Source organism: Chrysemys picta, chromosome 1 (genome assembly GCF_011386835.1).
Source record: "Chrysemys picta bellii isolate R12L10 chromosome 1, ASM1138683v2, whole genome shotgun sequence".
In the NCBI taxonomy this organism is placed as follows: Eukaryota; Metazoa; Chordata; order Testudines; family Emydidae; genus Chrysemys; species Chrysemys picta.
Genome location: NC_088791.1, coordinates 70231318 through 70253709, shown reverse-complemented (window position 1 = coordinate 70253709; position 22392 = coordinate 70231318). Strand labels below are relative to the sequence as shown.

The 22392-nt window shown below is 46.1% G+C and overlaps 1 protein-coding gene across 1 annotated transcript; it reads right to left on the bottom strand.

The window, feature by feature from the left end:
- Nucleotides 1-13937: 13937 nt before the first annotated feature.
- Nucleotides 13938-22392, bottom strand: LOC101949305 (glioma pathogenesis-related protein 1-like). The gene is made up of 6 exons (XM_042860110.2): nt 22046-22392; nt 20847-21092; nt 19914-20026; nt 17257-17339; nt 15666-15692; nt 13938-15569 (listed from the first exon to the last, which is right to left on the bottom strand). The coding sequence occupies exons 1-6, from the start codon at nt 22223-22225 to the stop codon at nt 15346-15348; spliced, it is 873 nt and encodes a 290-aa protein (XP_042716044.2). The 5' UTR covers nt 22226-22392; the 3' UTR covers nt 13938-15345.

Sequence of the window (22392 nt, the reverse complement as noted above, 5' to 3'; positions counted from 1 at the left end):
CACCAGTAATGTCTGGTGCCCTGCACAGGAGTGAGGAGAGGTGGTTCCAATGTTAGTAGGAATCTGTTTGCTACACTGACTTGCAGTGCCTGTTGCTTTCCTGGGCTAAGGTATCTTTTACTTAATGCAATAATAAAGAATGTTTTCAAAGCCCAAAAATGCATTTATTGAAAAGAAACAACTGCTTGGGAAACAGAAAGGGAAAGGGAGTCGGGTGGGGAATAGTTCAATCACAGATTTGTGTATGCCTGTTATCATACTCAGCCTTCCTGTCTGGAATGCTGTGCATTGAGTGCTGCACTTCAGGCTGGCTAAAATTCATGGTGATGGGGGTTGAGTGCAATGGGTAAGGGTTGTAGTTTGCAGGGCTGGGTGGTGAAGCTACAGGTGTTGGAGGCAGCTGGTGGCGATAAGAACCCAGACGTGGGGGAAAGTGGGTTGGAGGTGACATGGGGGCACAAGGGAAAGAGTTTTGGGACAAGGGCTGCGGAGGGGGGGGGGGGGGACGGGCGCGGTAGTGCTCCGCCTGCATTGCTTCGAGCGCCTGTATTGAGTCTGCTTGGCCATACTGTCCTCTGGGTTTCTGTGCCTTGGGGAGAGCTAACAGCTGCATGGGGCCCCTATACTGAACACTGTCCCCACATTTTCCACAGGAGTTCGTCCTGGAAGATATCTCGCTGCTGAGGGTGACCTGGGAAGCAAGGGAGGGTCTTCTACTACAGTGCAGCTTCCGCCCTGGCCCATATGCAGCTTGCCTGTGTGCAGCAATGGTCCGCCTCACGGCACAGTGGCACGGACATGTTAGCCTGACTGGGACTAGGAGCACAGTAGTTCTCCCAAGGAACCTGCGCAAGTGCATTGCCCAGTTTCTTTATGAGATCTTTGAACAGATCACTGAGGCCGATTACCACGATATGAGAGAGCACATCAACACCCTATTCCGCATCTAGGCATGCATGCAGCCCTAACCCTCCTCGCCCCAAGAGCCTGCACTGAACAACTTCCTTCCCAAAATAAAAGCTATTAACCAGGCACCTCCTCTGGTGTTTGTCCTTTCCCAATCACCGGCCGCTGCGACTGGCTACCTTCCTCCTGGCTTGAGAACAGTTCCTGGCTGGATGCATCTAGGAATGCCGGGCTGTCTCCTGCCTCCTCAGCACCCTCGCTCCCGCTTTCCTCCTCCTCCTCCTGCCTCGTTGAAGTGTCCGTGGTGGTCCTTGAAGTGGAGGTGGGGTCGCCCCCAAGTATTGTGTCCAGCTCTTTGTAGAAACGGCAGCTCGCGGGGGTAGCACAGGAGCGGCGGTTTGCCTCACGGGCTTTGTGGTAGGCATTCTGCAGCTCCTTCACTTTAACCCTGCACTGCAGTGTGTCCTGGTCATGGCCCCTTTCCATCGTATCCCTTGATATTTGCCTGAAGGTATGGTAATTCCTATGGCTGGAGCACAGCTAGGACTGGACAGCTTCCTCCCCCCAAACACTGATGAGGTCCAGCACCTTGCCATTGCTCCATACTGGGGATCACCTGGTGCGTGGAGGCATGGTCACCTGGAAAGATTCACTGAGAGCACTCCATGCCTGGCTGAGCAAACAGGAAGGGGATTTTCAAAATTCCCAGAGAATTTAAAGGGCGGGTCTCACGGTTGGTCACCAGAGGGCAGAGCAATAGAGTTCAAAGTGATGACCAGAGTGGCTAGAACAGGCATTGTGGGACAATCCTGGAGGCCGATCAGAGCGCATTAACAGACCAGGGTGTCCACACTGGCGCTGTGGTGCTCCAGCCGGGGCACAGTAAATGTTATTTCACTCGCCAAGGTGGAGTACCAGGAGCGCTCCAGGTGGAGTACCAGGAGCGCTACATGCCTTGCCAATGTGGACGCATCGTGAGTTTTTATACTGGCACTAGAAAAGGTTCAGAAAAGGACAACTAAAATGATTAGGGGTTTGGAATGGGTCCCATATGAGGAGAGATTAAAGAGGCTAGGACTTTTCAGCTTGGAAAAGAGGAGACTAAGGGGGGATATGATAGAGGCATATAAAATCATGAGTGATGTGGAGAAAGTGGATAAGGAAAAGTTATTTACTTATTCCCATAATACAAGAACTAGGGGTCACCAAATGAAATTAATAGGCAGCAGGTTTAAAACAAATACAAGGAAGTTCTTCTTCACACAGCGCATAGTCAACTTGTGGAACTCCTTACCTGAGGAGGTTGTGAAAGCTAGGACTATAACACCGTTTAAAAAAGAACTGGATAAATTCATGGTGGTTAAGTACATTAATGGCTATTAGCCAGGATGGGTAAGGAATGGTGTCCCTAGCCTCTGTTTGTCAGAAGATGGAGATGGATGGCAGGAGAGAGATCACTTGATCATTGCCTGTTGGTCCACTCCCTTTGGGGCACCTGGCATTGGCCACTGTCAGTAGACAGGATACTGGGCTAGATGGACCTTTGGTCTGACCCGGTACAGCCGTTGTAATGCTCTTATGTTCTTATGAGTTAGGGCGCCCAGGGCTGTTTTAATGTGCTCTAACTTGCAAATGTAGCCATGCCCTTAGACTCAGCAGTCAAGGGGAAAAGAGGGTGGGTTGTGGAACACTCACAGACAACATATCAACAACTGCTGTTATGTAGAGATAGATAACTTCCCTTTCTGCTTTGAGTTGTTGTCTGTATGTGTTCCACTCCTAGTGACTCAGAAGCACTAGTCAGTCAATGGTGGGGGGTACTTGGAGTCTAACTAAATAAAGATTGCGGGTAAGCCCTGCCAAAACTGCATCAGATCGATATCCGTCTATGACAGACTGCTTGTGAAGTTAGGTATGGTCTTCCAGGTATTTGTTTTTTATGTCTGTCAGCTATAGGACTGATTCTAAAAGAAGCTGCAGCTGCATGTGCTCTGGCAGAGAGTGCTTTACTCTTCCCAGGATGTTTTAGATTTATCACACATCCTAATGCAATCTGACACCCACAGGCGACATGTTATGGCAGGGGGGGAGGAGGGAGAGGCATGCAGGATCACCTGCCCTACCAGATTTCTGCCAGGGTTTTCTGGCCCTGATCGGTCACATGGTGCGGCCAGGCCCCATCCCTGCGCGTTCCACAGGTTGACTGTGTACTACAGGGGTCGGCAACCTTTCAGAATTGGCGTGCTGAGTCTTCATTTATTCCCTCTAATTTAAGCTTTCGCGTGCCAGTAATACATTTTAACGTTTTTAGAAGATCTCTTTCTATAAGTCTATAATATATAACTAAACTATAATTGTATGTAAAGTAAATAAGGGTTTTAAAATGTTTAAGAAGCTTCATTTATAATTAAATTAAAATACAGAGCCCCCCGGACCGGTGGCCAGGACCCGGGCAGTGTGAGTGCCACTGAAAATCAGCTCGCCATAGGTTGCCTACCCCTGGTGTACTATGTGAAGAAGTACTTCATTTAGTTTGTTTTAAACCTGCTGCCTATTAATTTCATTGGGTGACCCCTGGATATTGTGGTATGTGAAGGGGTAAATAACACTTCCTTATTCACTTTCTCCACACCTGTCGTGATTTTATTGACCTCTATCAATCCCCCTTTATTCATCTCTTCTGTAACTTGAACAGTCCCTGTCTTATTAATCTCTTCTGATATGGAAGCTGTTCCATACCCCTAATCATCTTTGTTGCCCTTCTCTGTACTTTTTCTGATTCTAATATATCATTTTTTAGATGGGGTGATCAGAACTGTACACAGTATTCAATGTGTGGGTGTACCATGAATTTATATAGTGGCATTATGATATTTACTGTCTTATTATCTATCCCTTTCCTAATGGTTAGTAACCAATTGTTAGCTTTTTTGACTGCTGTTGCGCATTGAGCAGATGCTTTCAGAAAACTATCCATGATGGCTCTAAGATCTCTTGCTTAAGTGGTCGTGATGCTGGCAGACCAGGTGCAGGCTCATGTCAAGGCCCGTAGGCCTCACTGAACATTGACAAATGAATAGCTGGAAGCCAGTCTGGCTTTCCTGTGTGTTTGTATTGTTAAAATAGATATTAGAGTTATAAGAATGTGTTTGGACTTTATGAAATGCTTGTGAGTTGTTGCGTATGTTAATCTCACTTATAATATCTGTATCCCATTGTCACGCTGTCCAGAATGGTTCATGACTGTGAATGCCTACCTCTGGGCAGAGATTAAAAAACAGGGCAGACACCCAGGAGTTTAGCTAGGGGGGGAGCAGCTGCTCCCCCACTAAGCATATTCACCAAAGGTGGCGCCTTGCCGCCGCTCCGGGGCTGGAGGGAGTGCCCACAGGGAAAGCCCAGCCCAGCTCCCCGGTCCCCACCCCGAGACCCTGCCCAGCTCACCTCAGTCCGCCTCTGCCTCCTGCCCTGAGCACTGCATTCTGCTTCTCCCCTGCCCTGGCTCCCAGCGCTTGCCCTGTGAAACTGATTCGCGGCAAGCCTGGGAGGGGGGGGAGGAGGAGGAACACGACATGCTGGGGAAGAGGCGGGGCAAGGGCAGAGATTTGGGAAGGGGACCAATAGGGGCAGGGAGGGGGCGGAGTTGGGCAGGGCAGAGATTTGGGAAGGGGACCAATAGGGGCAGGGAACCGGCTCCAGCGCACCACTGGATACAGGTGCCTCCAAATAATTTTTGAGCGGTGTCATTTTCTTCTGGACAAGCTTCTGACACCCCCTCCATGCACTTGAGTATCAAGTTTTCCTTGGCATTTGGAGTGGGGGCTGAAGGAGGGGGAACGATGACCCCTTGGGTTTGTTTCAGCAACACTACTGGGTGTGGGGGGGGCAGGCAGAGTTGTAGGAGAGAGATCTTTATTGGGCACGCTGAGGCTGCAGAGTTTGTGCGAGGTGCCTGGCCCCTGCTGGCGTCCCTGAGCCCCTGCTGGCGTCCCTGAGCCCCTGCTGACACAGCGAACTAGGTCCTCCGGAAACATGGCCCTCTGTGGCCCAGGTCAGGGGAGATGCTGCTGTCTTGGGTCTGGACTACAACAGTTCAGAAGCGTTCTGCCATTGCAGGATGTGTGATGTAGGAGCAGTCAGAGAGCGTAACAAAGATCTGGACCCCCAGTATAGTCACGTGGAAAGAGAATGAGCCTGCAATCTATGACAGTTTTCAGAGTAGCAGCCGTGTTAGTCTGTATCCGCAAAAAGAACAGGAGTACTTGTGGCACCTTACTTGAATAGATATGTGGACAGAGTTGGCATTGGGCTTTTTGTTGTTATGTTATTGATGACATCTTCATCGTCTGGACCCATGGAAAAGAAGCCCTTGAGGAATTTCACCATGATTTCAATAATTTCCATCCCACCATCAACCTCAGCCTAGATCAATCCACACAAGCGGTCCATTTCCTGGACACTACTGTGCTAATAAGCGATGGTCACATAAATACCACCCTATACTGGAAACCTACTGACCGCTACACTTACCTACATGCCTCCAGCTTCCATCCAGGACACACCACACGATCCATTGTCTACAGCCAAGCTCTAAGATATAACCGCATTTGCTCCAATCCCTCAGATAGAGACAAGCACCTACAAGATCTCTATCAAGCATTCTTAAAACTACAATACCCACCTGCTGAAGTGAAAAAACAGATTGACAGAGCCAGACGAGTATCCAGAAGTCACCTCCTACAAGACAGGCCCAACAAAGAAAATAACAGAACACCACTAGCTGTCACCTTCAGCCCCCAAATAATTGATACAAACAGAGAGATTAAGTGACTCATACAAGGTCCCCCCAGGGAGTCTGTGGCAGAGGCAGGAACTGAACCTACATCTCCCAAGACCCAGTCTGTTGCCTTATCTAGAAGCCCCTCCCCTAAGCTGCAGATGCCCCCTAAAGAATGGGAAATGCTCCAGAGCTCATGTCTGCACCCCACGGTTTCCAAGATGGTAGCTGAGTTTTCTCTAGCAGCAGCAGGATTGGCTGCTTTAAATGCTATATTTACAATATCCCCCGCCCCAGAGATTGTACCCTGGACCTGTAGCCCCACAAATACCAACTCCCACAGCCTACCCAATGGTTACACCCATAGATGAGTGAATCTGATTTCCTCCCCCCCCCCCCCCCCCGTCACTAAAAATACATCCAGGGTCAGCCTCCTCCCCCACTCCGGCACAGAAGACGGCCTGGTCCCCACTGAATCCCTCTCACATATTATGCAGTCCCCCTGCATATCTGGGTTGGTGGGGTGCTCCCCAGCACCTCTCGCCACAGGTTCTTTTATGCACAATGTAGGCTTCAGCAATAAAACCCAGAGACCTAATCCAAGCTCTCAGGCATCTCTCTTGCCTCTCTGCACTAAGCCTTCAGCCACTTGGAATTGCTCACTGCCTTCCCGAATGGGTTTGTAGTTGATATTCTGCACATGTCACTGGTAATATCTTTGTCTGATCTTTTGAAGACATTTTGCTGCAGTAAATGAAACTTGGGAGGGGTTTTTTTAAAGTTTTTTTTTTTTTTTAATTATTTTTATTTATTTGGACTGAATGGCGCACTGGAGAGAGGTGATGGTACCTACAGTCACCTCTGTTCCTGTAGAGCAGGAGAGCAGCAGGGCCAGCCAGCCCCCCTGCCCCCATGATTCCCCAATGATGGGCTTCTGTAGATAAATCTCTGATAATTTTCATATGACTTTTTACATTGTGCCTCTTCATATAACCTTGTAGTGCTTGTAGTGGGTCTACCCACGTGTGACCTCTGTTTTCATGAAACTTTGTATCAAAGCCTCATATAGAAACCTTGTACTGATTTGTATCAAAGCCTCATGTAGAAACTTTGCATTGAACCTTGGTTACAGCCCCTAAGGATAGAATAAGATAGAAGAAAATGTCTCTTTGCTAAGAATAGACTAAGATTTCCCCTCACCCCTTAATGAATTGCCCTGTTGAATGAATGAGGTGTGAATGAGGAAGGTATGGAAGGCAGGCACCTCCAGACAGCTGCAACAGTTGGAGAGGGGATGGAAGCCAGACTCAAGTACAATAAAACTTGTCAAGTGGGCTCACGTACTTGTAAAACAATATCATTCTTGTGTTTTTATTTTAAGTACAAAATAAATATGTATAATGAATTTAAAAGTATGTAAATAGTAATTTGATATGTCGGGTGGCACCTTTTTTAATGTGTTCGCTCCCCCGATGTTAGAACCTGGCTACGCCATTGCAGGCACCCCTAACTGGTGGTGTGTTTTTATTAGATTTCACCAACCCAGTAACAAATGTGAACTCTTGCATCACTATAACAGTCTTACCATGTCAAGTATCAGGGGGTAGCCGTGTTAGTCTGTATCTACAAAAACAACAAGGAGTCTGGTGGCACCTTAAAGACTAACAGATTTATTTGGGCATAAGCTTTCGTGAGTAAAAACCTCACTTCTTCGGATGCATAGAGTGAAAGTTACAGATGCAGGCATTATATACTGACACATGGAGAGCAGGGAGTTACTTCACAAGTGGAGAACCAGTGTTGACAGGGCCAATTCAATCAGGGTGGATGTAGTCCACTCCCAATAATAGATGAGGAGGTGTCAATTCCAGGAGAGGAAAAGCTGCTTCTGTAGTGAGCCAGCCACTCCCAGTCCCTATTCAAGCCCAGATTAATGGTGTTGAATTTGCAAATGAATTTTAGTTCTGCTGTTTCTCTTTGAAGTCTGTTTCTGAAGTTTTTTTGTTCAATGATAGTGACTTTTAAATCTGTAATAGAATGACCAGGGAGATTGAAGTGTTCACTTACTGGCTTATGTATGTTACCATTCCTGATGTCCGATTTGTGTCCATTTATTCTTTTGCGGAGGGACTGTCCGGTTTGGCCAATGTACATGGCAGAGGGGCATTGCTGGCACATGATGGCATATATGACATTAGTGGATGTGCAGGTGAATGACCCCTGATGGTGTGGCTGATGTGGTTGGGTCCTCTGATGCTGTTGCCAGAGTAGATATGGGGACAGAGTAGGCAACGAGGTTTGCTACAGGGATAGGTTCCTGGGTTGGTGTTTCTGTGGTGTGGTGTGTAGTTGCTGGTGAGTATTTGCTTCAGGTTGGGGGGTTGTCTGTAAGCGAGGACTGGCCTGCCTCCCAAGGTCTGTGAGAGTGAGGGATCATTTTCCAGGATAGGTTGTAGATCGTGGATAATGCGCTGGAGAGGTTTTAGCTGGGGGCTGTATGTGATGGCCAGTGGTGGTCTGTTATTGTCCTTGTTGGGCCTGTCCTGCAGTAGGTGATTTCTGAGTACCCGTCTTGCTCTGTCAATCTGTTTCGTCACTTCCCCAGGTGGGTATTGTAGTTTTACGAATGCTTGATAAAGATCTTGTAGGTGTTTGTCTCTGTCTGAGGGGTTGGAGCAAATTCGGTTGTATCTTAGGGCTTGGCTGTAGACAATGGATCGTGTGATGTGTCTTGGATGGAAGCTGGAGGCATGTAGGTACGTATAGCGGTCAGAGTTCCCGCTTGCCGGATTGCTGGCAGCAGGGACTGACATTGCTTTCAATGTGAAATGAGGCCAGTGCTAATATAAAAGTTTTAAGCTGCCACAAGTCTACGGCTTACCATGTCTGCCTGCAACAGAAATTCCGTTGTGCTGCCCCGCTTCTCAAATGTGCTGTGCAAGACCCCAGGCACTGAATGCGAAGGCCGAGAATTCGACCTTGTGCTGAGTGCGCATGTGATAGGTGCTGTGCATGGTCTTGTTCACAGAGAAAGACTATGTTCTTTGTTCACAACTACATTTATCTTTCTGAGGAATTCACTCCCTTTTTCCCATTCCCACAGCCCCATCTGCGACTGTCTCACAACCTAGCCTGGCATCACACTCCCAGAGGCTAGCGCAGATTAGGCGTAGGAAGAAGAGGACACGGGAGGACATGTTCTCGGAGCTTATGGCCTGCTCCCGAGCCCGGGCAGCACAGCAGACCCAGTGGCGGGAGAACTTGTCCCAAATGCACCAAGCAAACATGGATCGGGAGGAGAGGTGGTGGCAGGAAGACCAGCAGGCGACTCAAACGCTGCTTGGACTACTGAGGGAGCAAACGGACACGCTCCGGCGCCTTGTGGATGTTCTGCAGGAACGGAGACAGGAGGACAGAGCCCCGCTGCAGTCTATCTCTAACCGCCCTCCCCCGCCACCAAGTCCCATACCCACCTCACCCAAAGTCCAAAGAAGGAGGGGCGGCAGAGTCCGTGGTAACTCTCACTCCACCCCTGCAGAGAGCACTAGTAGCAGAAGGCTCTCATTCCCCAAAATTTGAAAATTTTTTCCTTCCCGCCTGACACAAGCCCCCGTCCAAGTTTCACCTCCCAGTTCCATGTGTAGTTGATAATAAAAAATACGTTTTTGTTAACTACTGTTTCCATCATATTCTTTTGGAGGAGGAGGGGAAAGGGGGTTGGTAATTGGACAGGACAGTCACCTTTGGCAGGGTACATAGGCGGGGGCAGGTACAGCAGCAGGGCACATACACAGTGCAGTTACTAGTTACCCTGGTCAGTCTGGGAGGTGGTTTTCGTGTTATGTGGTGGGGGGTGGGTTGCTCTGTGACTTTGTGGCGGGGGAGGGCAGTTACAGATCGTAAGCGGCGGACCTTATGCAGGATCACAGAGCCACGCAGCAGGAGATCTGTAACCGTCCTCCCCCTGCCACAAAGTCACATAGCCCCCCCATAGACACAGTCCCGATCAGGAGGGGTGACAGGCTCCGTTGAAACAAGCAGCCCACCACAGCGGAGCCTGTCAATCCTGGAGTTTAGAAGCTTCATTAGCGTCACTACACTACACCCCCTCCCCAACACAGTCTGCGTCCCAGTTTTAAAACATTCCCGCGAAAACAGTAGTAAAGAAAACGGTGTTCATTAACAAAGTAGAACTGATTTTATTTTGAAACGTGTGTTGGAAGGGGGTGAAGGGGGTATGTAACTGGAGAGGATAGTCAACATTAACTGGGTAAAGACACGGGGGCAGGTTCAGCTTCTCTGTACACAAACTTAAAAGTCACAGGTTACCCTGCTCACTCAGGAACCTAGCTTTCAAAGCCTCCCGGATGCACAGCGTGTCCCGCTGGTCTCTTCTAATCGCCCGGCTGTCTGGCTGTGCGTAATCAGAAGCCAGGCTATTTGCCTCAACCTCCCACCCCGCCATAAAGGTCTCCCCCTTGCTCTCACAGAGATTGTGGAGCACACAGCAAGCTGCTATAACAATGGGGATATTGGTTTCACTGAGATCACAGCGAGTCAGTAAGCTTCTCCATCTCCCCTTGAGACGGCCAAAAGCACACTCCACCACCATTCTGCACTTGCTCAGCCGGTAGTTGAAGAGTTCTTTTTCAGTGTCCAGGGCGCCAGTATAGGGCTTCATGAGCCAGGGCATTAGCGGGTAGGCTGGGTCCCCGAGGATGACTATAGGCATCTCCACATCCCCAACAGTTATTTTGTGGTCCGGGAAGTAAATACCTTGCTGCAGCCGTCTAAACAGACCAGAGTTCCTGAAAACACGAGCGTCATGAACCTTGCCCGGCCATCTGACGTAGATGTTGGTAAAACGTCCCCTGTGGTCCACCAGTGCTTGCAGCACCATGGAAAAGTAGCCCTTTCTGTTAATGTACTGACTGGCCTGGTGGTCCGGTGCCAGGATAGGGATGTGAGTTCCATCTATGGCCCCACCGCAGTTTGGGAATCCCATCGCTGCGAAGCCATCTATGATCGCCTCCACGTTTCCCAGGGTCACTGTCTTTGGCAGCAGTACATCAACGATTGCCTTGGCTACTTTCATCACAACAACCCCCACGGTAGATTTGCCCACCCCAAACTGGTTCGCGACTGACCGGTAGCTGTCTGGCGTTGCAAGCTTCCAGAGGGCTATCGCCACTCGCTTCTGGACAGTCAGGGCTGCTCGCGTCCGGGTGTCATTGCGCTTCAGGGCAGGGGACAGCAACTCACAAAGTTCCAGGAAAGTTCCCTTCCGCATGCGAAAGTTTCGCAGCCACTGGGATTCATCCCAGACCTGCAGCACTATGCGGTCCCACAACTCAGTGCTTGTTTCCCGTGCCCAGAATCGCCGTTCCACGGCATCAACATGACCCATTGCCACCGTGATGTCCTCGGCGCTGGGTCCCGTGCTTTCTGAGAGGTCTGTGCTACTCTCAGACTTCAGGCCCTCACCGCGGTGCCGTAGCCTTCTCGCCTGACTTATCTGCATCTGCCTCAGGGAAAGGTGTATGATAAGCTGTGAGGCGTTGAGAGCGGCCACAACTGCAGCGATGGTCGCAGCGTGCTCCATGCTCGCAGTGCTGTGGCGTCCGCGCTGTCACTGACTAGAAAAGTGCGCGAACTGATTTCCCGCCGGCGCTTTCAGGGAGGGAGGGCGGGAGTGATGGACGGATGACAACAGTTACCCAAAAGCACCCTGGACACATTTTTTTTACCCAGAAGGCTTTTGCGGCTACACCCAGAATTCCAATGGGCAGCGGGGACTGCGGGAACTGTGGGATAGCTGCCCACAGTGCACCGCTTCGAATGTCGACGCTTTCCCCGTTAGTGTGGACTCACAAAGTCGAATTACTGTCCTTAGTGTGGACACACACGTTCGACTTTGCAATATCGATTCCAAAAATTCGATTTAAGTAAAATCGAACTACTCTCATAGTGTAGACATGGCCTTAGAAGTCTATCTTGCCACCCAGACAAACTGGACTTAGGGGTAAATGGTCTCTTACGCCAAAAATCACACTATATTCAGGTTGCTCCCAGTCCTAAGAGACCAGTCATTTACTCCAGATCAATTGGTACCCTAGATCTTGCATCAAAGCTAACACATGTAGTTTTATTACAGGATTGGCTATCTAAAAGTTTATTACCCTTTGTTTCCTATCTTTTAACTAGTTGCTGATACAGGAGAAGACCTTCCCTCTTATCCCATGACTCCTTACTTTGCTTCAGAGCCTTTGGTGATGGACCTTGACAAAAGTTTTCTGAAAGGCCTAGTACATTATATCCACTGGATTACCCATGTCTATGTTTATCACCCTCAAGAATTCTAATAGATTGAGGCATGGTTTTCCCTTTACAAAAGCCATGCTGACTCTTCCTCAATGCACCATGTTCCTCTATGTGCCTGATAATTCTGTTCTTTACTATAGTTTCAACCAATTTGCCTGGTATTGAAGTTAGGCTTACCAGCCTGTAATTGCCAGGATTGCCTCTGGAGCCTTTTAAAAAAATCAGCATTACATTAGCTATCCTCCAGTCATCTGGTACAGAAGCTGATTTTAAGCAATAGGTTACATACCACAGTTAGTAGTTCTGCAATTTCACATTTCAGTTCCTTCAGAACTCTTAGGTGAATACCATCTGGTCCTGGTAACTTATTACTGCTTAAATTATTAGCTTGTTCTAAAACTTCCTCTATTGCCATCTTAATCTGGGACAGTTCTTCAGATTTGTCACCTAAAAATAATGGGTCAGGTGTGGGAATCTCCCTCACATCCTTTGCAGTGAAACCTGATGCAAAGAATTATTTAGCTACTCTACAATGTCCTTAAGTGCTTCTTTAGTAACTCAATCATCCAGTAGCCCCACTGATTGTTTGGCAGGCTTCCTGCTTCTGATCTACTTTTTAAAAAATTGCTGTTAGTTGTCATCTTTTGCTAACTGCTCTTCAAATTCTTTTTACCAGTGGCTGAGGAGGAAAATCCTCCTTCCTCCTGCAGTGGTGGAGCAGTCCTTATTGGAGTTTGGAGGTAGTGCATGGGAGAAGGCTTTCAGACTGGTACTGAGGATGCCTTTCATACAAACATCTGTGACTCCTATGAAGCCAGCATAAAAGATTCAGGAAAAGTAGAGGTGGCCAAATCCTCTGGTGCCATAAAGCTCGGCAACAATTGTTGGGGTGCTGAGACAAACCATGACCCCGCTGGTACTGGAGTTGGTGGCACGCAGGTGATATGTGCCAAAAGCATTCATGATGAGGTAGATGTGCTACCTATCAGTTCTGGGAATCCCCTGAGCGATCCCAAAGGGGCTGGATGCCACCAGTTCCAAGTGCCCAGCTGCTAAGTCCTTTCAGACACCAGAGGGGTGACAGATTGACTTTGTGCTGCCTTTTTAGCAGAAGTAGAGGAGATTTATCCCTTTTTCTTTTAGGAGCATCCTTACCTAGAGATCCATTCCGACACACCTGTGCAGGGATTTACCCCTCTCTCGGAACGAGATGAAGGAACAACCAGCAAGGTAGTAGGGGAGTCCTTCAGAGAGGCAGCAACAGCCTTGGAGGCTGAATAAACAGCGGCTGGGGTGCTCTTATTTGAAAAGTGCTGAGGACTAGATGGATCCTGCCTCCTTCCAGGTTCTGAGGCAGGCCTCACTTATTTGTCCAGGAGACACAGTTTTAATCTGCTAAATCCATGGATGCTAGTTCTTTCAGTAAAATCTTTACAAGAACTGCATTTGTCCTTAACATGCCCCTGTCTGAGGCAAAATAAACATGTTGAATGTTCATTGCTGAGGGGTTTAACCACCTCAGACAATGAACAATATTTAAGCCCAGGAGACTTCTGGCCCCACATGGAGCTAATTCCTGGTACTGGATGAGGAAAACAAAGAGAGAAATGGTCACCTTAATTAAAACCAAATGTACACAACATTATCAAGTAGTTACAAAAAACTTAATGAGGAGAACTGCAAGTGCAAGAGACTGGATGCTGCTAACTGGCTCCATCTCATAGCCAGGTGGTAAGATGAAACTGAGGGTTGGTTAGTTGCTTTGCCCCCGTTATGCTCTTGGATGGGGGACTCCAGGGCAGGAAGGGCGTAGTCATGGCCCGGTGGACATGGCTGGCTAAAGCGTTCCAATCTCCAGCACACTTGGTGCATGGGCACCAAAAGTAGAATACACACAAAGTGCTTGAAGAATTTCAGGTGCTAAAACAAACCATTTTAAAAATTAATGAGGTTTTATTTAGGTTTCTAATGTAAAAAGTCTTTTTGTATATCATTTTCTGAAACTGACAAATTAACCATTGTAAAGGGGCTTGTGTGTGCAAATATAACTTTTAAATCTCTTCATTGTTCTGTATCCAGATATGTGAACCGGCGTATTAGTGGACAGGGTGCATTAAGGGTAAATAGTGGGAGAAGAGAGTTGAATCCATCACAACTTTGAGTCTTTCCCCAAAAATGTTAGGCTCCGCTCTCCAGGACGGACTCTTCCTCTTAGCTCACTTTCTCCACCCCATTCTATTCCTCTTCCCCCAAGGTTGAACATTAGGAATGCATTGTCATCTTCACATTTTGAATTTCCAGGCTTTCCATGGTATATCACACAACCTAAAGTTAAACTTTTTTAAAACCTAAAGTTGTGCTGAATCAACACTTCTGGAAGCAGCACTGGGTCCAGAGTGACTGAGCAGAGGCTGCCAAGTGAGCAAGACAAGAGCCTCATGGCAGTGCTGACAGAGGTAGGATGGACACTTATTAAAACCTTATGTATGGAAAAACAGCTTGGGGAAAGAAATAGAAGGTAAGAGGGGAGTTCCCATGATTCTATAACCCATCCCAGGTTAAGCCAAGTAAACTTTGAGTGGAGTCCTTGGAGTTACAGATAAGGGAATATGGGTCATACTGAGTATTCTAATTATACTTGTAGGTCCTCAATCTATTTGTCCTCCTGAAATTGGACTGAGACCTAACAAATTCATTCCACCTTGGCCACCAAACAGTCATTTGGTTGGTAAAAATTTCAGTCCTCGGTCACTTGCTGTGGATGTGAAGCAGAAATGCTCTGTATTCTATTTCCCCACAGTCACTCAGCCCTCAAAAAGTGTGTGTGTGTGTAATGTCTAGAGATGAGGATACAATAGGAGAACAGATGATTATATAGGACATGGCACACAACCTGCTCTTGCTAGAATGGGGCTCCTTGCTGCTATCAAGCATACAGGCAGCTAACTCCACCATTGCTCTGCCAATGCTTCTGTACACCAGCATTTTTATATATATAGCAATGACCCTCCTTTACCTGCGGAACCCTTTAGAGAAGGTATCTGGGGTGATTCTCATGAGGTGTTTATGGGACATCATTATTTGACAATGGTGATAGTTAGGAGAAGGCAGTTATACTGAAATGTCTAAAGCTGTCGCCTTATGTTCTAAGGTGCTTCTTAGGGAAAAGAATGGACAACGAAGAGGTACGCCTGGGGTGCAGAGAGGTACAAAATCTCTGGTTTTGATTGAATAGTTAACATGCACACCTCCTCCTCCTTGTCCCAAACAACCATGAGCAGCCCAGGAAAACTGACTGGTACTAATGCTTATGTACACCGACAATAGGAGGCAAATGGAGATTACTCATATATAAATATCTGGGGATACTGCCATTGTACTAGTAAGACAGCACCAAAAGTCAGTAACACAAACAGTAGCCTTACTATTAAAACAGTAATACAGTATTGGTCACACGAGGAGCGTGGAGGGCTGGGGTGTGGAGCACCGGAGGGGTTGGGGTGTGGAGCACCAGAGGGGTTGGCGTGTGGCGGTATGTCCCAGTCTGGATACCAACTGGAGTAACCTAGAAAACAAAAAGGAGATAATGTATTTATCAAGCCATGTGATATGTAGCAGACTCTAAGTATTTCAAGTAACAATATAAGATTGTGATACGTACTTTTCAATGTCTCACGTTCTGGATTTTCTGGTGAGAGATGAGAAAGAAATGTAAATATGGCTATCATTCAGCTTTATTTATTAATGAAAAATGGATAGCCCATTGGTGCTGATGATATTCTGAATAACAGTCTAGGACTTGTGTTTACTCCCTGCCTGGACAGCAGGTAATACTTAATGATCCTCCTCAATTTTATAAGAGTGTTAAAGTACTAAGATCAACAACTGCAAATTTCTACAGAGACTTGTTGAGTTAGAATGTGGTCATCACCCACTTTCAGCCAAAGTGGCAGAAACTTGAGCCAGATCATTCAGCAAATCATATAAAGCAGGGGTTCTCAAACTGGGGGTCGGGACTCGGGGGTCAAGAGGTTATACCTGGGCGGTCGTGAGGTGTCAGCCTCCACCCCAAGCCCCACTTTGCCTCCAGCATTTATAATTGTGTTTGTGTTTTTAATTTATTAGGGGGGTCGCACTCAGCGGCTTGCTATGTGAAAGGGGTCACCAGTACAAAAGTTCGAGAACCACTGATATAAAGCAACCCATGATGTGAAAGGCACAAGAGAAGAGCAGCAAATGCCATTTAGATGACTAACTCACTGACTGCGTCTGCACTCACACCCCAGGTAGATTTCCAAATGTCCTACAAAAATGACCCGTGTCAACGAAACTGTATCCCCAGCTGAGGGGTATCTAAAAGTTTGGCACTGACTGTGAACTGATTTAAAAAAAAAATGGTGGAAGGTGCAGTAAATAAAATTGGTATCACAGAGATGAAGGAAACCGCAAAAGAAAAGGTGGGATTTATTGTTTTTAAAAGGTCATGGCTTTACATAACTTTAAAAAGTGCAATAAGGACAGACATTTGTGCTGAAAACCCCCACTGGGCAGGATGTGGGGGAAACATTTAGCACAGAAACAATTTTCATTAGTGGCTGAATCCTGCAAATGGATCTGCCTGGGCGTAACCCATGGAAGTGAGTCATACTCCATATCAGAAAGGTGGAAATATTTGCAGGATCTAGCCTTAAACGTTTGAAAATTCATTTCACATTCTGTGAAATGTTTCTGGTAATCCCTTGATGCATTCGTCTGTGACATTAGATGCCATGGATTGCAAAACATGCCAGCAGGATTTCACAGCCAGGAAACAAAATCTAAAGGTTTAAGTATTTGTGTGGTTGGAGCACTCCTGAGCCTGGTTAGTGGGGCTATTCATTTTAAAAATAGATATTTTCATTTTATGTATTGGAGTTTGTCCTTTAAGCATCTCTGCACTTACTGAAAATATCACTGACGTTAAAGATGGTTCCTGACTTCAGTGGGACGCTACATAGCAGTAAGGGTCTGTGTTGCAGACCCCTTTGCAGGATCAGGCTTTATTGCTATTTTTCAGAAATCACAGAGGTTCTTCATTGTTGGCTTTTCTGTTCCATGTCACTTCTGAATTCAGATGTAACTATTCTAGGAAAAGTACTCCAGCTGATGGAATAATGTCAATAACTCATTTAACCTGGTACAGCTTGAATACCTGCCATATTTCCCCTGCCAATTATGCGACTTTGCTCTCCATAGAATGCCCTTGCACTTACCACAGAGCTTGTCCACACACTTTTCACCACTGCAGTCACTACATGCTGCTCCTGTTTTATACGGCTGTGTCGGAGAATTCCCACTGCAAAGCAGAAAAATGTTTAATCCTTTGGGGGAAGAATTTAATATATCATGTGATTTGAACTGTTACAATCACATAAGAGTATTCTGGAAGAAAAAAAAAAAGCCCTGGACCCAGAAATATGTAACTTTCTAAAACAATTGATTTTTATTTTTCAAATTTCTTTTGGTCCAGACTATGAATCTCTCACTCCCATTGGGGGCTACTCACATGACTCATCCTATTTAAATGAATGGGACTTCTTAGAGAGCAATGTGCTATTCAGGGTCTGGAAATCTGGCCCTGCATTATTATAACCTGTTTTATTTAAAGAAATTATACCACAATTCTGGAAGACAGTAACTTGAGGGTATTTCTTTAATGGAAATGATCTTATTTCTGGAGTTTGAATTTACAGTAACTGCAAAGTTTGAGTGGGGCTGTAGCAGGATTGCAGTGCTAGCCTGGTGGAAAACTGCTCCCTTTCCCCCAATTTTGGCTGGTTTTGGGTTACAATTCACTTTTGTATTGAATGCAGGGGCAATGAGACATGTTATCCTTATTGTATGAGTAAAGGGCATCAGCATTGTACTTAGCATTCCCTGATTGACTGGGTCACCTTACACTGAACCTCACTTGCTAAGAAGTGGGTAGGGATGCCAAATCCCAGTGAAAATGAGAGGGACAATGACAGGTGCTCTCAGCTGATGAAGTGCACTCTACCCAAAGGGTCTTATATACACCATTTGACCCTCCCCTCCCCACTCCAGTGTTTAAAGACAGAAATGACCAGACTCGATTGAAAGTCCTTGTTTCTGTTCAGTGGTTACTACGGCTGACGTCCTTGATGAGCTGGTCTAGTGGCTTAGTCTTATGTCTGGTGTGGGAACAGTGTTGTGGTGAAAGACAATAGAAGCAGCAGCTGAGAGGTTCCCTGCTACCCAGTGAAATCACTAAAAGTGGGGCTGGCCCTCAGAATGCAGCAGCAGTGAGCCGCAAGTGGAGGCAGAGGTGAGCAGTGGTGGAGAGAACAGTGGCAGCAGCAGCAGAGTGCACCTGTGGAGATGACCACATTTGTAGAGGTGGTAGCAGCAGGCTCCCTTTTCAGGGGTGGAATGTGTGAACCCACGTGAAAGCACCTCTGAATTCTGGGTCCTGTAAGGACCCCTGACTATGAGATGGGATGAGAGTAAAAACGGAGTGATTTTAAGATGGTAAGAATATTTAGTCTGTTTAAAACTCTGGTTTTTGCTTGTCTGTTTTTATCAACACCTAATTATTATCAATGTCTAAAACAGCTGGGAAAAAGGAGAACTATGTTGAAGATTCAATGCTCCCGCTCATTCATAGGTATGAGAGAGCTACCAATACACAGCTGAGATCTCCAACAAATCTTCCAGCAAAATCAAAGAAGCACAAATGTGACATTCCTGAGATTTGAGTTGAAGCAGAATCTGCTCTCCCCACAGCTTTTCAATTAAACATACAAAACTCAGTAACTTTGTTACATTATCAAGACGCTAAAAGGGGCACAAACCCCAATTTAAAAAATCCCTTGCGGGTTATCTTTAAGATACTAACTTTTTTTGCATTAAAAATATTTGTGAAGGGCCCCCTTTTGTACACATTTTAGCATGTTGACAGCAATGAGACTTACATAGTTGTGTGGATCTTGGTACAACTGGAACTACATTAGGCAGGTGTTAGGCAGAAATAGAGAGCTAGTATGGAGGAAATAAGAAGTCTCCCAGGAAGTGAGCTTTTGTTGGCTGTTAGCAGATTATTAAGGAGCATTAAGGACTGTATCTGTTCTGGTGTACTAGTAATGGGTGAACCTGAAATGGTTTTGTGGGGAAGTAACTTTTTTTTTTTTATTGGTTCTTTAGTGGTTTTAACCAGAAGTACAATAGAATAGTCAGACTGAAACAACAACAAAAAAACCATTATTACTGTTTTGCTAGCCAACACGTACTAAAGTGAGGGGCAGTATCTATCTCTTGCCTTCCCGTAATAAAGACCCAATAAATAATCAAACTGGAAATACAGAATAGCCACAGAACTTACTGTGCCTCTTTTTTGCTTGAGGACCTAGTTATATAAAAGATATCCCTCCTGAGTGGATTCATTTCATGCCCAGCATAGGTGTGATTGGGTGGTATGTTTTTATTAGAAAATGATCACGCTTACCCCTTGTCAGAAAAGCTGTAACACTGGCTAGTTTGCAATTTGCCAACTTGTACTAAAACGAGTGCACTGTTTGACCCTCATGGAGAGGGACACAGTGAAGCTCTAGTTGGCAATTTGTATTTCAAACTGGTTTACTTCCTCCCTCCCCCTGACTCCCCGGGTGCAGTTTTTATACTTTCTGCATCTGCATAACCTCTAATCAGTTTTTTGAAAGGGCTATTTTGCAGACTGTGAGCAGGGGAGGAGATGATGGGCATATCCTTTCATGCCTCCATACCAAAGGTCTATGGCAACTGTTCCTCAGGTCAAGAAAACCTGGGCGCAGCTCTCTGGCTGGACCACTCCAAACATCAGCCAGAGTGGAATTGATCACCTGCTCTTGGATCTTTTAAAATAACATCAACTTACGCTGGTGCATAGTTGCAAACAAAATGTGCTCCATTGGTGAGTCCGTCAAAACCTGTAACTCTAGGACAGACCTGAACTGCACAGCCAACTTTGTAACTTCTGGCCCAAACAACCTAAAAGGAAAACCAAAATACATTAAACTTTTCCAGGACTACCCAGAGACTGCTGCAATTATGATATTCAACAAGAAATAAGTAATTGAGGGTGTGCGTGTTTTGTAACAGCAGCCACAGAAGCATTAGTTACAGCTATGGAGCCATTTAGATGAAGAATTCCTGTATTTACTATTTGGTTTGTGATTGTGTAATATTGGAATCTCTTAGACTCTAGGGTGACCAGATGTCCCGATTTTTATAGGGACAGTCCCAATATTTGGGCCTTTGTCTTATATAGGTGCCTATTACCCCCCACCTGTCCCGATTTTTCATACTTACTATCTGGTCACCCTACTTAGACTCAGATCATCCCCTTCCTGCAGAAAAATCCCCCAGGGCTTGTGAGGACAGGGGAGAAAAAACTAAATATCCTCTCACTGAGTTCTCTCTAGACCAGTCTGTCAGAGCATGCCTCCTTCCCCCTCCATGGCAGGTTCAATGCCAGAACCAGCCATCTCGTGGATTTCTCCCAGAGAGGCAGAGGAATATCTGCATGGAGGTGCTGTGTCTCCACACCAAAACCAAGGGCAGTGGGTCTCTTGCTGCACAGCACTCTCCTGACTCTGTTCTTTTTTCTTTGTTTAGCACAAAGTTCTCCTAACCCACACTTTTGTAAATCACAATTTTGTAAGTGGTTTAGGCAAAATATGTGTCTTTTTCTCTTCAAAGACCTGTAGAAGGCAAAGTGTGTGTGTGTGTGTGTGTGTGTGTGTGTGTCTTTTTCTCTTCAAAGACCATAACTCATTTGAAATTAAGATGGAGGAAACAAAAGAATCACCTGGGTGTAATGGCCACACATTCTTCTACAATAGCGGGTCTCAAAAGTGTAGTCTGTGACTTCATTATACCAATTGCTGATAGCTGCACTCGCAGAGAAGAGAGAGCGAGAGCCAGTCCAGATGTTTTCTCCAACTGGAGTAAAGTTAGGGTGCATTTTTCCTGATATTTTAAGGTAGCCATTATGATCAAAGTGGCATCGCTTTGCCCATGCTTTGGCACTCTTAGCTAAAGCAGAGTCCCAGGACTGCAGAATGAAAAAGACACAAAAATGACTTAAAATGCAATGACTTGAACAAACTCAAACCTCTTTAACAGAAACTTTTCTCTTAATCCTTCCTGCCTTCCAGGCCTGTGATCTTGGACTCTTCTCTGCTTGTCTCCCTGCCCCACATCTAGTCTTTCCTAAAATCCTGTCACTCATTCCCTTTCACTACAAAATCCACTCTTTCCTGCCTGTCCCTCATATACTGAAAGACATTTAATATTTGTGCACTCATCTCTGATGTGCTGTCAAGCTATGACAATCTGAATGGGAGAAATTCTAAGTGTCTTATTGAAACACGCTGCAAATTCTGTCCTCCATAACTGAACTAATTTAAGGCAGCTTTTAAACAGCGAGGGCTCAGTCATGAGCTCAGCTGTGCACCTGCACAGGGATTAGGGGGCATAAGAAGCCCCTTTACTTTCCCAAGCTACCCACTCATCAGACTGTTTGTGTGGCTGTGACAGGACAGTAGCTGCTGTCACCAGGGGGAGGAGTGGCTGGGCAGGGACAAGAAGTGGGAAGAGCCTTAATTTTGACACTTCAACATGTTGTCCAGCACACCTGAGCCAGGACAGCAGGACAAGTAAGCTGTGCCACTATTACAAGGGCACTCAGTCTATTTGGTCCTTGTCTTTCTCCTGAAGCAGCACAGCAATGCACTTCCCTCCTGACTCAGGCAGGACTACAAATTGGCAAACCAGTCTTAAATGAAGGACTCACCTTTCAAATGAGGAATACTTCACAAGTCTGTACCCAGCTGTAATCATTAATTGCCTTTTTTTTTTTTTTTTTTTTTGGTATTTACTATGAACTACTAACAACTGGAGTAGCTAAAATATTCACAGAACTAGTGAGAAAAGTACAAGGCAAATGTATTAATTCAACAGCACAAAACAATTTCCATCACAAATAGATGGTGAAAGTCTCCTTACCATGTGACGCATGTTGCTGGCTGGTGGATTCACCTTGGACCGAAAGTTGTTATGAGTATTCACGCACTCCTTAATAAACTGTCTATCTTCTATATCAGGCAAAGTATTTGTCTTATAAGAATAACAGGAACTTAAAAGGTCTAGTAATAGCAGAACACCAAGGAACAATCTGACTTTCATGATTCTCAACTGTTTTTGATTTCTCTCAAAACTTTGTAAGAAGAATCTCTTAGGTGGATATGGTGCTGTTTGCCTCTAACATAGCATTCTGGGGAGGTGCAGTTTCAAACTTGGTTGTCTCTTCCGCTCTTGTCAGTTTCCTAAGACGAAATCATGCTGATTCTTGC